Genomic DNA, 14,893 nt, shown 5'->3' with positions numbered 1-14,893 from the left:
TAGTGGTCTATACTAACCCCATAGTGATATCTCTGTAGTTATAGTGGTCTATACTAACCCCATAGTGATATCTCTGTAGTTATAGTGGTCTATACTAACCCCATAGGGATATCTCTGTAGTTATAGTGGTCTATACTAACCCCATAGTGATATCTCTGTAGTTATAGTGGTCTATACTAACCCCATAGTGATATCTCTGTAGTTATAGTGGTCTATACTAACCCCATAGTGATATCTCTATGAGCTGTAGTTATAGTGGTCTATACTAACCCCATAGGGATATCTCTGTAGTTATAGTGGTCTATACTAACCCCATAGTGATATCTCTGTAGTTATAGTGGTCTATACTAACCCCATAGTGATATCTCTGTAGTTATAGTGGTCTATACTAACCCCATAGTGATATCTCTGTAGTTATAGTGGTCTATACTAACCCCATAGGGATATCTCTGTAGTTATAGTGGTCTATACTAACCCCATAGTGATATCTCTGTAGTTATAGTGGTCTATACTAACCCCATAGGGATATCTCTGTAGTTGTAGTGGTCTATACTAACCCCATAGTGATATCTCTGTAGTTATAGTGGTCTATACTAACCCCATAGTGATATCTCTGTAGTTATAGTGGTCTATACTAACCCCATAGGGATATCTCTGTAGTTATAGTGGTCTATACTAACCCCATAGTGATATCTCTGTAGTTATAGTGGTCTATACTAACCCCATAGGGATATCTCTGTAGTTATAGTGGTCTATACTAACCCCATAGTGATATCTCTGTAGTTATAGTGGTCTATACTAACCCCATAGTGATATCTCTGTAGTTATAGTGGTCTATACTAACCCCATAGTGATATCTCTGTAGTTATAGTGGTCTATACTAACCCCATAGTGATATCTCTATGAGCTGTAGTTATAGTGGTCTATACTAACCCCATAGGGATATCTCTGTAGTTATAGTGGTCTATACTAACCCCATAGTGATATCTCTGTAGTTATAGTGGTCTATACTAACCCCATAGTGATATATCTGTAGTTATAGTGGTCTATACTAACCCCATAGTGATATCTCTGTAGTTATAGTGGTCTATACTAACCCCATAGGGATATCTCTGTAGTTATAGTGGTCTATACTAACCCCATAGGGATATCTCTGTAGTTATAGTGGTCTATACTAACCCCATAGGGATATCTCTGTAGTTATAGTGGTCTATACTAACCCCATAGGGATATCTCTGTAGTTATAGTGGTCTATACTAACCCCATAGGGATATCTCTGTAGTTATAGTGGTCTATACTAACCCCATAGTGATATCTCTATGAGCTGTTGTTATAGTGGTCTATACTAACCCCATAGTGATATCTCTGTAGTTATAGTGGTCTATACTAACCCCATAGTGATATATCTGTAGTTATAGTGGTCTATACTAACCCCATAGTGATATCTCTGTAGTTATAGTGGTCTATACTAACCCCATAGTGATATCTCTGTAGTTATAGTGGTCTATACTAACCCCATAGGGATATCTCTGTAGTTATAGTGGTCTATACTAACCCCATAGTGATATCTCTGTAGTTGTAGTGGTCTATACTAACCCCATAGTGATATCTCTGTAGTTATAGTGGTCTATACTAACCCCATAGTGATATCTCTGTAGTTGTAGTGGTCTATACTAACCCCATAGTGATATCTCTGTAGTTACAGTGGGGAAAAAAAGTATTTAGTCAGCCACCAATTGTGCAAGTTCTCCCACTTAAAAAGATGAGAGAGGCATGTAATTTTCATCATAGGTACATGTCAACTATGACAGACAAATTGAGAGAAAAAAATTCAGAACATCACATTGTAGGATTTTTTATGAATTTATTTGCAAATTATGGTGGAAAATAAGTATTTGGTCACCTACAAACAAGCAAGATTTCTGGCTCTCACAGACCTGTAACTTCTTCTTTAAGAGGCTCCTCTGTCCTCCACTCGTTACCTGTATTAATGGCACCTGTTTGAACTTGTTATCAGTATAAAAGACACCTGTCCACAACCTCAAACAGTCACACTCCAAACTCCACTATAGCCAAGGCCAAAGAGCTGTCAAAGGACACCAGAAACAAAATTGTAGACCTGCACCAGGCTGGGAAGACCGAATCTGCAATAGGTAAGCAGCTTGGTTTGAAGAAATCAACTGTGGGAGCAATTATTAGGAAATGGAAGACATACAAGACCACTGATAATCTCCCTCGATCTGGGGCTCCACGCAAGATCTCACCCCGTGGGGTCAAAATGATCACAAGAACGGTGAGCAAAAATCCCAGAACCACACGGGGGGACCTAGTGAATGACCTGCAGAGAGCTGGGACCAAAGTAACAAAGCCTACCATCAGTAACACACTACGCCGCCTGGGACTCAAATCCTGCAGTGCAAGACGTGTCCCCCTGCTTAAGCCAGTACATGTCCAGGCCCGTCTGAAGTTTGCTAGAGTGCATTTGGATGATCCAGAAGAGGATTGGGAGAATGTCATATGGTCAGATGAAACCAAAATATAACTTTTTGGTAAAAACTCTACTCGTCGTGTTTGGAGGACAAAGAATGCTGAGTTGCATCCAAAGAACACCATACCTACTGTGAAGCATGGGGGTGGAAACATCATGCTTTGGGGCAGTTTTTCTGCAAAGGGACCAGGACGACTGATCCGTGTAAAGGAAAGAATGAATGGGGCCATGTATCGTGAGATTTTGAGTGAAAACCTCCTTCCATCAGCAAGGGCATTGAAGATGAAACGTGGCTGGGTCTTTCAGCATGACAATGATCCCAAACACACCGCCCGGGCAACGAAGGAGTGGCTTCGTAAGAAGCATTTCAAGGTCCTGGAGTGGCTTAGCCAGTCTCCAGATCTCAACCCCATAGAAAATCTTTGGAGGGGAGTTGAAAGTCTGTGTTGCCCAGCGACAGCCCCAAAACATCACTGCTCTAGAGGAGATCTGCATGGAGGAATGGGCCAAAATACCAGCAACAGTTTGTGAAAACCTTGTGAAGACTTACAGAAAACGTTTGACCTGTGTCATTGCCAACAAAGGGTATATAACAAAGTATTGAGAAACTTTTGTTATTGACCAAATACTTATTTTCCACCATAATTTGCAAATAAATTCATAAAAAATCCTACAATGTGATTTTCTGGAGTTTTTTTTCTCCATTTTGTCTGTCATAGTTGACGTGTACCTATGATGAAAATTACAGGCCTCTCTCATCTTTTTAAGTGGGAGAACTTGCACAATTGGTGGCTGACTAAATACTTTTTTTCCCCACTGTATAGTGGTCTATACTAACCCCATAGGGATATCTCTGTAGTTATAGTGGTCTATACTAACCCCATAGGGATATCTCTGTAGTTATAGTGGTCTATACTAACCCCATAGTGATATCTCTGTAGTTATAGTGGTCTATACTAACCCCATAGTGATATCTCTGTAGTTATAGTGGTCTATACTAACCCCATAGTGATATCTCTGTAGTTATAGTGGTCTATACTAACCCCATAGGGATATCTCTGTAGTTGTAGTGGTCTATACTAACCCCATAGTGATATCTCTGTAGTTATAGTGGTCTATACTAACCCCATAGTGATATCTCTGTAGTTATAGTGGTCTATACTAACCCCATAGTGATATCTCTGTAGTTATAGTGGTCTATACTAACCCCATAGTGATATCTCTGTAGTTATAGTGGTCTATACTAACCCCATAGTGATATCTCTGTAGTTATAGTGGTCTATACTAACCCCATAGTGATATCTCTGTAGTTATAGTGGTCTATACTAACCCCATAGTGATATCTCTGTAGTTATAGTGGTCTATACTAACCCCATAGTGATATCTCTGTAGTTATAGTGGTCTATACTAACCCCATAGTGATATCTCTGTAGTTATAGTGGTCTATACTAACCCCATAGTGATATCGAAGATGTTGGATCCCACTGAGCTGGACACAGCCATGTCTCCCAGTCCTTTACGAGCCACGATGACACTAGTGATGAGGTCAGGGATGGAGGTTCCAGCTGCCAGGATGGTCAGGCCCATGATCTCCTCTGAGATGCCTATTGTCTCACCCACCTAGGGAGCCAACAGTCAATCAATCAATCAATCAATCTCACCCACCTACCTAGGGAGCCAACAGTCAATCAATCAATCAATCAATCTCACCCACCTACCTAGGGAGCCAGCAGTCAATCAATCAATCAATCAGTCTCACCCACCTACGGAGCCAACAGTCAATCAATCAATCAATCTCACCCACCTAGGGAGCCAACAGTCAATCAATCAATCAGTCTCACCCACCTAGGGAGCCAACAGTCAATCAATCAATCAATCAATCTCACCCACCTAGGGAGCCAACAGTCAATCAATCAATCAATCAATCTCACCCACCTACCTAGGGAGCCAACAGTCAATCAATCAATCAGTCTCACCCACCTAGGGAGCCAACAGTCAATCAATCAATCTCACCCACCCACCTAGGGAGCCAACAGTCAATCAATCAATCAATCAGTCTCACCCACCTAGGGAGCCAACAGTCAATCAATCAATCAGTCTCACCCACCTAGGGAGCCAACAGTCAATCAATCAATCAATCTCACCCACCTACCTAGGGAGCCAACAGTCAATCAATCAATCAATCAATCAATCTCACCCACCTAGGGAGCCAACAGTCAATCAATCAATCAATCAATCTCACCCACCTAGGGAGCCAACAGTCAATCAATCAATCAATCTCACCCACCTAGGGAGCCAACAGTCAATCCATCAATCAATCAATCAGTCTCACCCACCTAGGGAGCCAACAGTCAATCAATCCATCAATCATTCAATCTCACCCACCTAGGGAGCCAACAGTCAATCAATCAATCAATCAATCTCACACACCTAGGAAGCCAACAGTCAGTCAATCAATCACTCAATCAGTCTCACCCACCTAGTGCACTAGTAATCAGTCGATACATCTATCAAAATGTAATTGGTAGACGGAGGCCAGGATTCAATCAGCTCAGCGTTAACCCACGATAACAGACATAGCTTATCTCATAGCTTATCATTGCTTTTGTTTATAGTAGGTGGCGTCGGATGTGTTACTGCGTTGGAGTTGTCAAAACCACAAGCGGCGCCCAAAGTTATACCTATCGGATGCACTAGTAGAAATCCCATGCAGCCGCGTTAAGCTCAAACACTAAAATGTGTGATGTAATCTACACCTTGATTAGGCTGATCTAAATCCTTGCTATTTTGTTGAATGATTTTCAATGTCATTATTTCTATATAACCTGCCTTACACTTTCTCCTTCTGAACTTCTAACGTGGGGGAGATATAAGGACAGGTGTGGTTTCCTGACCATGACCACAAGAGCAACCGCTCACTGATTTGACAGCTCCAACGCAGTTACACCTCCGAAATCGCCTAAACGAAAGCAATGATAAGCTACGGGTTTGTCTGTTACCTCGGGTTATCGCTGATCTTGATTGAATCCTGGCCTAAGTCAAAGAAGCACTAGACTAACAGTTTCTAAACAAGATGGAAGTCATGTGATCTAAAATCCAACAAGAGTGATACCTGATGTGCCCACCAGACCATTAGATAGGAGAACACAGCGATCCACGTGATGGAACCAATAAACGTCAAGGCAAAGTACTTTCTGGAAGCCTGAGGAAGAGAACACACAGGAAGCTCATATCAGCATACATTCTAAGATATTTTGTGTTCTACATTTTCCACCACTTTGCAGGGCACAAACACAGTACAAAAATGACATCAATGCAACACAGAAATGTACGTCATACGTACCGGGTTGCGTACGTCGGGCACAGTGAGCCACAGAGGGAACACTATGGGTAGGAGAAAGAGATATGTGGCCTGTTTACGTCTGGTGTCTGGCCATTCTAACGACAGAGGTTCCTCATTCTCTTCACCCTCTTCCTCTTCACCCTCTTCCTCATCACCCTCTTCATCATCCTCCTCGTCCTCGCTCTCTTCCTCGCTCTCGTCCTCCTCACTGCTGTCTGAGCCGTCGGACCCCCCTGCGCCCGCTGGCCCCTGGTCCTAGTGAAGAGAGAGAGAGAGGGAGAGAGGGAGAGAGGGTGAGAGAGGGAGAGAGGGTGAGAGAGGGAGAGAGGGTGAGAGGGTGAGAGAGGGAGAGAGGGAGAGAGGGTGAGAGGGTGAGAGAGGGAGAGAGGGTGAGAGAGGGAGAGACGGTGAGAGAGGGAGAGAGGGTGAGTGAGAGAGAGAGAGAGGGAGGGAGAGAGAGGGAGGGAGAGAGGGTGAGAGAGGGTGAGAGAGGGTGAGAGAGGGAGAGAGGGTGAGAGAGGGAGAGAGGGAGAGAGAGGGAGAGAGGGTGAGAGAGGGAGAGAGGGTGAGAGGGTGAGAGAGGGAGAGAGGGAGAGAGGGTGAGAGAGAGAGAGAGAGGGAGGGAGAGGGAGAGAGGGTGAGAGAGGGAGAGAAGAGTCGTGGTGGGTAAATTAACTCTCCTCTATCTCTTTCTCTTCCTCTCTCAGTACTTCCTTCCTTTCTCGCTCTCTCTATTTCTCTCTCTACCGTCTGTGCCTCTGACGGGTCTGGTTTCTCCTCCTCTTTAGGTGGAGTCTGGGAGGTCGAGGGTTTGGCCTCCTCAGTCTTATCAGGTCCACCTGAATACAGACAGAGACAAAACACAGCCAATAAGCAACAAAGTCATATGTTCACATTTACATGTTAGTCATTTAGCAGACGCTCTTATCCAGAGCCACTTACAGTAGTGAGTGCATACATTTTCATTTGTACTGGTCCCCTGTGGGAAATGAACCGACAACCCTGGCATTGCAAGTGCCATGCTCTACCAACTGAGCCACACGGGACATTTGTTCAATGTATTATTTATCTTTTTATTTATTTGACCAGTAAGTTGACTGAGAACACATTCTCATTTACAGCCACGACCTGTGGAATAGTTACTGGGGAGAGGAGGGGGGGATGAATGAGCCAATTGGGGCTGGGGATGGTTAGGTGGCCATGATGAGGGTCAGATTGGACATTTAGCCAGGACACCAGGGTTAACACCTCTATCTACTCTTATGATAAGTGCCATGGGATCTTTAGTGACCACAGAGAGTCAGGACACCCATGTAACGTCCCATCCAAAAGATGGCACCCTACACAGGGAAATGTCCCCAATCACTACCATGGGGCATTGGGATCTTTTTTAGACCTTCTACTGGCCTTCCAAGGCATGTCCCTAGGGGGAGTAGCAGGGGGGAGGGGAGAGCAGGTATCTGACTAGTGGTGGCTATTCAGCAGCCTGATGGTCTGAGGGTAGATACTATTGGCCAGTCTTCCAGTTTTTACCATGATGCTCCTGTACTGCCTGCATCTGAGTGACTGAAGCGGGGAGAACAGGGCGTGGCTTGGGTTGGCTGGGGTCCCTGATGATCTTCTTGGCCTTCCTGCGACACCTGGTGTTGTAGGTGTCCTGTAGGGCAGGCAGTGTGCACCCAGTGGTGCGTTCAGCTGCACGTATCACCCTCTAAAGTGCCTTGCGGTCTGCGGCGGTGGAGTCTGGGTTAACAGCCTTGCGAGGGTTAACTCTTTTGAATGACTTACATACACTACCGGGGTCAAAAGTTTTAGAACAGCTACTCATTCAAGGGTTTTTCTTTATTTGTACTATTTTCTACATTGTAGAATAATAGTGAAGACATCAAAACTATGAAATAACACATATGGAATCATGTAGTAACCAAAAAAGTGTTAAACAAATCAAAATATATTTTATATTTGAGATTCTTCAAATAGCCACCCTTTGCCTTGTTGACAGCTTTGCACACTCCTCGCATTCTCTCAACCAGCTTAACCTGGAATGCTTTTCCAACAGTCTCGAAGGAGTTCCCACATATGCTGAGCACTTGTTGGCTGCTTTTCCTTCACTCTGCGGTCCGACTCATCCCAAACAATCTCAATTTGGTTGAGGTCGGGGGATTGTGGAGGCCAGTTCATCTGATGCAGCACTCCATCACTCTCCTTCTTGGTAAAATAGCCCTTAAACAGCCTAGAGGTGTGTTGGGTCATTGTCCTGTTGAAAAACAAATGATAGTCCCACTAAGCCCAAACCAGATGGGATGTTGTATCGCTGCAGAATGCTGTGGTAGCCACGCTGGTTAAGTGTGCCTTGAATTCTAAATAAATCACAGACAGTGTCGCCAAGCAGGTCTCTTCTTCTTATTGGTGTCCTTTAGTAGTGATTTCTTTGCAGCAATTCGACCATGAAGGCCTGATTCACACAGTCCCCTCTGAACAGTTGATGTTGAGATGTGTCTGTTACTTGAACTCTGTGAAGCATTTATTTGGGCTGCAATTTCTGAGGCTGGTAACTACTGAACTTATCCTCTGCAGCAGAGGTAACTCTGGGTCTTCCATTCCTGTGGCGGTCCTCATGAGAGCCAGCGCTTGATGGTTTTTGCGACTGCACTTAAAGAAACTTTCAAAGTTGACTGACCTTCATGTCTTAAAGTAATGATGGATTGTCATTTCTCTTTGCTTATTTGAGCTGTTCTTGCCATAAAATGGACTTGGTCTTTTACCAAATAGGGATATCTGTCACGGTTTCGGCCGAGGCTGCCTCTCTTCCTTGTTCGGGCAGGCTTCGGCGTTCGTTGTCTCCGGAATACTAGCTGCCACCGTTGTATGTTTCATGTTCGTTTGCTTTTGTCTGTTTGTTGTGACACCTGTTCTCGTTTAGCGTAATTAGTATCCTATAAGTTTCTCGTTGTGTTTGTCTAGTGTTGTGTGTTATTGTATTCTTGCTGTCGTAGTGTTGCTTGTTATTTGCATTCTCGCTCGGTCGAGCTTTTCTCCACTGCGTTGGAGCATTTTTCGCACATGTTTAGTGCGCCGTTATTTTGTCGCCTTCGTGCGTAATTTCGCCTTCGGGCCAGTGTGTTTATATTTTCCTTGTTGGAGATATTACTAAAGTCTTTTGGACTATACTTCGGTGTCCTGCGCTTGATTCCACCACTACACCCACCTACAGCACATGACAGAAAAACCCACCAACACAGGACCAAGCAGCGTGTCCAGGAACAGGCAGCCTGGACGTGGGAGCAGCATCGGACGGTCGAGAGGCAACCCCAAAAATTTTTTAGGGGGGGGCACACGGCAGGGGCGACTGGGCAGCAGGAGGCTGCCACAGGGCGATTAGGTGAGGAGGCCACCAGGTTAAGGGGGCTACTGGCGCAGAGGGAGCAGGAGTTAGTGTTGCAGAGGATGGAGCTATTGGAGGCGATTAGGGAAAGGGTGAGAAATGAGGCACGGCGAGAGGAACTCGGTAGACAGCTGAGGGAGCGGAGGGTTATGATGAAACCCAGTCCCGCTCCTCACACCAAGCAAGTGGTGTGCGTCACCAGTCCGGTCCGGCCCGTTCCTGCTTCCCGCACTAAGTGTACGGTGCACGTCGCCAGCCCAGCCCGGCCTGCCCCTCGCACCAAGCCTACGGTGTGCGTCGCCAGCCCGGCCCGGCCTGTTCCTGCCACTCGCATCAAGCCAGGGGTGCGAGTCGTCAGCCTGGTCCAGCCTGTCCCTGCTCCACACACCAAGCCTACGGTGTGCGTCGCCAGCCCAGTCCGGCCAGTCCCTGCTCCACGCACCAAGCCTACGGTGTGCGTCGCCAGCCCAGTCCGGCCTGTCCCTGCTCCACGCACCAAGCCTACGGTGTGCGTCGCCAGCCCAGTCCGGCCTGTCCCTGCTCCACGCACCAAGCCTACGGTGTGCGTCGCCAGCCCAGCCCGGCCTGTCCCTGCTCCACGCACCAAGCCTACGGTGTGCGTCGCCAGCCCAGTCCGGCCTGTCCCTGCTCCACGCACCAAGCCTACGGTGTGCGTCGCCAGCCCAGCCCGGCCTGTCCCTGCTCCACGCACCAAGCCTACGGTGTGCGTATCGTCAGCCCGGTCCGGCCCGTTGCTGCTCCACGCACCAGGCCAGGGGTGCGCTTCGTCAGCCAGGTCCGGTCCTTTCCTGCCTCACGCACCAAGCCAGGGGTGCGCGTCGTCTGTCCGGCACAACCCGTGCCTGGTTCACCGGTGCCTAACCAGGTACCGGCCAACGGCTCCACAACGGAGCTGAAGCTAGCCGCTCCTGCTACGTCCAGGTCAGCTCCAGCCAGCGGGACCAGACCGGACCAGGGGCGCTATAGGGGGTTTATTGGAGGGTGGTGGGCAAGCCCGGAGCCAGAACCGCCACCAAGGAGGTATGCCCACCCAGCCCTCCCCTGTTTCGCGTTTTTTTTTTTTGAGGCGCGGTCGCAGTCCGCGCCTTTAGGGGGGGGTACTGTCACACCCTGGCTAATGGACTCTAGTTATTGAGCCAGAGTGTGTTTGTTCTATGTGGTGTATATCTATGTTGGGGGTTCTAGTTTGTCTGTTTCTATGTTTGCCTGAGTGACTCCAAATCAGAGGCAACGAGTGTCAGCTGTTTGGCTGGTTGTCTCTGATTGGGAGCCATATTTAACTGTCTGTGTTTCACTTTGTGTTTGTGGGTTTTTGTTCCTTGTCGGTCTTTGTCACCGTGGACTTCACGAGTCGTTTATTGTTTTGGTTTTGTGCTTTAATATAATAAAGTATCATGTTCGCTCAACACGCTGCGCATTGGTCTACTTCTCTCCCTGACGATCGTGACAATATCTTCTGTATAACCCCCTTCCTTGTCACAACACAACGGATTGGCTCAAACACATTAAGAAGGAAAGAAATCCCACAAATTAACTTTTAAGAAGGCACACCTGTTAATTGAAGTACACTCTAGGTGACTACCTCATGAAGCTGGTTGAGAGAATGCCAAGAGTGTGCAAAGCTGTCATCAAGGCAAAGGGTGGCTATTTGAAGAAACTCAAATATAAAATTTATTTTGATTGGTTTAACACTTTTTTGGTTACTACATATCTGTTATTTCATAGTTTTGATGTCTTCACTATTATTCTACAATGTAGAAAATAGTACAAATAAAGAAAAACCCTTGAATGAGTAGGTGTTCTAAAACGTTTGACCGGTAGTGTACGTCCTCAGTGGAGCCTGTGAGCGTATCGTCCACGTTGTCATCGGGGGGCTCTCCTCGGCAGCTCAGGGTCATTGTGACCGAATCTTGAGAAAAAGGTGTTTAGTAGGGTGGTGTTGGTGACCGCGATGTGGCTGGCTTTCTTGTTGTAGTCCGTGATCGTTAGGAGCCCCTGCCACATACGCCTTGTGTCCGACCCGCTGAATTGCTCCTCCACTAAGTCCCTATACTTGTGTTTCACCATTCTTTGATCGATCTGCGTAAGTCATATTTTTACAGTTGAACCAAACTATTTTCCCCCGGTCACCTTGCCCTGTTTAGAAGCAGCAGCTCTCTCTTTCAGTTTTCCTACGAGGCTGCTATCAATTCACGGTTTTTGATTCGGAACGTTTTGAAAGACACTTATCGGTATCACGTCGGCGTATATATTGATGTTATCTCCAGAGACGACCCGGAACATATTCCAGCCCACGTGATCAAACCAGTTTTGGAGCGTGAATTCTGATTGGTCGGACCTGACCAACGGAACTCTCCTCTTGAGGTTTTGTTTGTAGGCGGGGAGAAGCAGGATTTGCCGAAAGGAGGACGGGAAAGGGCCTTGTACTCATGTCGAAAAGGCGTGTAGCAGTGGTCAAGAGTAGAATTTCCGCGAGTTAAACAGTCGAGGTGTTGGTAATAATTTGGGAGCACGGTTCTCAAGTTACTTTTGTTAAAGTCCCCCGCAACAATGAACACTGCCTCCGGGAATGCGGCCTCCAGTTTGTTCAGGGTTCAATGAAGATCTTTGAGAGCCTTTTTGGTGTCAGAATGTACACAGCCATGGCAATAATCCCTGAGAACACTTTCGGAAGGTAAAAAGGGCGACGTTTGATGACCAAGTATTCCTGGTTAAGATGGCGCCGACAGAGGGCGGCTCGCCTCGCGCTCCGATAAAACATTGCAGTTTTCTACTTTTCTTTGTGTGTTTTCCAGTGTTTTTCTAAAAGGTTCTTAATCAGTTTGTCTTGTGCATTACTACATACACCCGGGTAGAACTATTAGAATACGAATCGCTGGGTGCTCACCGTCCACACGACCTCCCCTGAGACGGCGAAACAATGGACTAGCTTCTTCGGCGAGGGGCCGAGCTGCTTGGGAGTCCTACAGGAGAGTACTACTGTCCTCCGTTACTCAGCATACTACTGTCCTCCATTACTCAGCATACTACTGTCCTCCATTACCCAGCATACTACTGTCCTCCATTACCCAGCATACTACTGTCCTCCATTACCCAGCATTCTACTGTCCTCCATTACCCAGGATACTACTGTCCTCCATTACCCAGCATACTACTGTCCTCCATTACTCAGCATACTACTGTCCTCCATTACCCAGCATACTACTGTCCTCCATTACTCAGCATACTACTGTCCTCCATTACCCAGCATACTACTGTCCTCCATTACCCAGCATACTACTGTCCTCCATTACCCAGCATACTACTGTCCTCCATTACCCAGCATACTACTGTCCTCCATTACCCAGCATACTACTGTCCTCCATTACTCAGCATACTACTGTCCTCCGTTACCCAGCATACTACTGTCCTCCATTACCCAGCATACTACTGTCCTCCGTTACCCAGCATACTACTGTCCTCCATTACCCAGCATACTACTGTCCTCCATTACTCAGCATACTACTGTCCTCCATTACCCAGCATACTACTGTCCTCCGTTACTCAGCATACTACTGTCCTCCGTTACCCAGCATACTACTGTCCTCCGTTACCCAGCATACTACTGTCCTCCGTTACTCAGCATACTACTGTCCTCCGTTACCCAGCATACTACTGTCCTCCGTTACCCAGCATACTACTGTCCTCCATTACCCAGCATACTACTGTCCTCCGTTACCCAGCATACTACTGTCCTCCGTTACCCAGCATACTACTGTCCTCCATTACCCAGCATACTACTGTCCTCCATTACCCAGCATACTACTGTCCTCCATTACCCAGCATACTACTGTCCTCCGTTACCCAGCATACTACTGTCCTCCGTTACCCAGCATACTACTGTCCTCCGTTACCCAGCATACTACTGTCCTCCGTTACCCAGCATACTACTGTCCTCCGTTACCCAGCATACTACTGTCCTCCGTTACCCAGCATACTACTGTCCTCCATTACTCAGCATACTACTGTCCTCCATTACTCAGCATACTACTGTCCTCCATTACCCAGCATACTACTGTCCTCCGTTACCCAGCATACTACTGTCCTCCATTACCCAGCATACTACTCACCAGTGTTCAATTATTAATGAACAAACTTGACGAACTCAGAGCGAGGATCTCCTTCCAGATGGACATCAGATCCTGCAACATACTCTGTTTTTCTGAGACTTGGCTTTCCTCCGACATCCAGACGGATTATATACAACCAACGGGTTTTACCGTATTTTCGAGTGGATAGGAAAGCAGGCTCTCTCTGGCTCTGCTTTATGACAACAAGTGGTGCGAAGGAGGAAATGTACAGGATCTTGCGAGCTTCTGCTCCCCCGACTTGGAATACTTGGTCATCAAATGTTGCCCTTTTTACAAGGTGGTATGCTGCTAGCTTTTATTATTATTATATTAAAGGCCTATGTCATATGCCGAAAACTGTGTAACTAAAGATTAACGAACCATGAATCATGGTGATTTTAAAGACGATTACCCCTTCCACTGACACACACGCGCGAAGGGCCCCATCTGCATGTTCATTTCAGTGTTGATTGGGTCTGTGTTAAGGCCCCTCCAGTATGTGGTTGTCATAACCCTGAGAGACTGTAATTGCCTGGACCACTGAAGGACCTCATTAGACCACGCACGCCACACACACACATTGAGATGCCCAATTATTACAAGGGCACAAACCCAAATCAGCCCCACCACCACCCCTGCTCCCATCAAGCACAAATCAATCCAGAGATGGTAGACCGACCACATTAACAGCACGCCTGTCTGTATCAATGTACCAACTTTCCAGTTATTACACACTAACAACACCAACACACCCCACTAGGAGTCACACCACCACACCACACTAGGAGACACACCAACACACCACACTAGGAGTCACACCAACACACCACACTAGGAGTCACACCAACACACCCCACTAGGAGTCACACCAACACACCACACTAGGAGTCAGACCAACACACCACACTAGGAGTCACACCAACACACCACACTAGGAGTCACACCAACACACCACACTAGGAGTCAGACCAACACACCACACTAGGAGTCACACCAACACACCCCACTAGGAGTCACACCAACCCCACTAGGAGTCACACCAACACACCACACTAGGAGTCACACCAACACACCCCACTAGGAGTCACACCAACACACCCCACTAGGAGTCACACCAATACACCCCCACTAGGAGTCACACCAACACACCACACTAGGAGTCACACCAACACACCCCACTAGGAGTCACACCAACACACCCCACTAGGAGTCACACCAACACACCCCACTAGGAGTCACACCAACACACCCCACTAGGAGTCACACCAACACACCACACTAGGAGTCACACCAACACACCCCACTAGGAGTCACACCAACACACCACACTAGGAGTCACACCAACACACCACACTAGGAGTCATACCAACATCCACACTAGGAGTCACACCAAACTAGGAGTCACACCACACTAGGAGTCACACCACACTAGGAGTCACACCAACACACCACACTAGGAGTCACACCAACACACCACACTAGGAGTCACACCAACACACCACACTAGGAGTCACACCAACACACCCCACTAGGAGTCACACCAACAC

General features: G+C 47.0%; 1 protein-coding gene across 4 annotated transcripts in view; it reads right to left on the bottom strand.

Moving 5' to 3' along the window:
- The window catches only part of LOC121546367 (sodium/potassium/calcium exchanger 1), a gene marked incomplete at its 5' end in the record, with an annotated part of 30,272 nt that overhangs the window by 4,000 nt on the left and 11,379 nt on the right, over nucleotides 1–14,893 (bottom strand). For all 4 annotated transcript variants that reach the window (XM_045219973.1, XM_045219974.1, XM_045219975.1 and 1 more), the window contains 4 exon segments: nucleotides 3,942–4,108; nucleotides 5,601–5,690; nucleotides 5,832–6,086; nucleotides 6,579–6,670. In XM_045219973.1, coding sequence (XP_045075908.1) covers nucleotides 3,942–4,108; nucleotides 5,601–5,690; nucleotides 5,832–6,086; nucleotides 6,579–6,670 — 604 coding nt within the window.

Source organism: Coregonus clupeaformis, unplaced genomic scaffold (assembly GCF_020615455.1).
Source record: "Coregonus clupeaformis isolate EN_2021a unplaced genomic scaffold, ASM2061545v1 scaf2953, whole genome shotgun sequence".
In the NCBI taxonomy this organism is placed as follows: domain Eukaryota; kingdom Metazoa; phylum Chordata; class Actinopteri; order Salmoniformes; family Salmonidae; genus Coregonus; species Coregonus clupeaformis.
The sequence above is the reverse complement of the archived record's forward strand: the minus strand, read 5'-3'. Positions and strand labels throughout refer to the sequence as shown.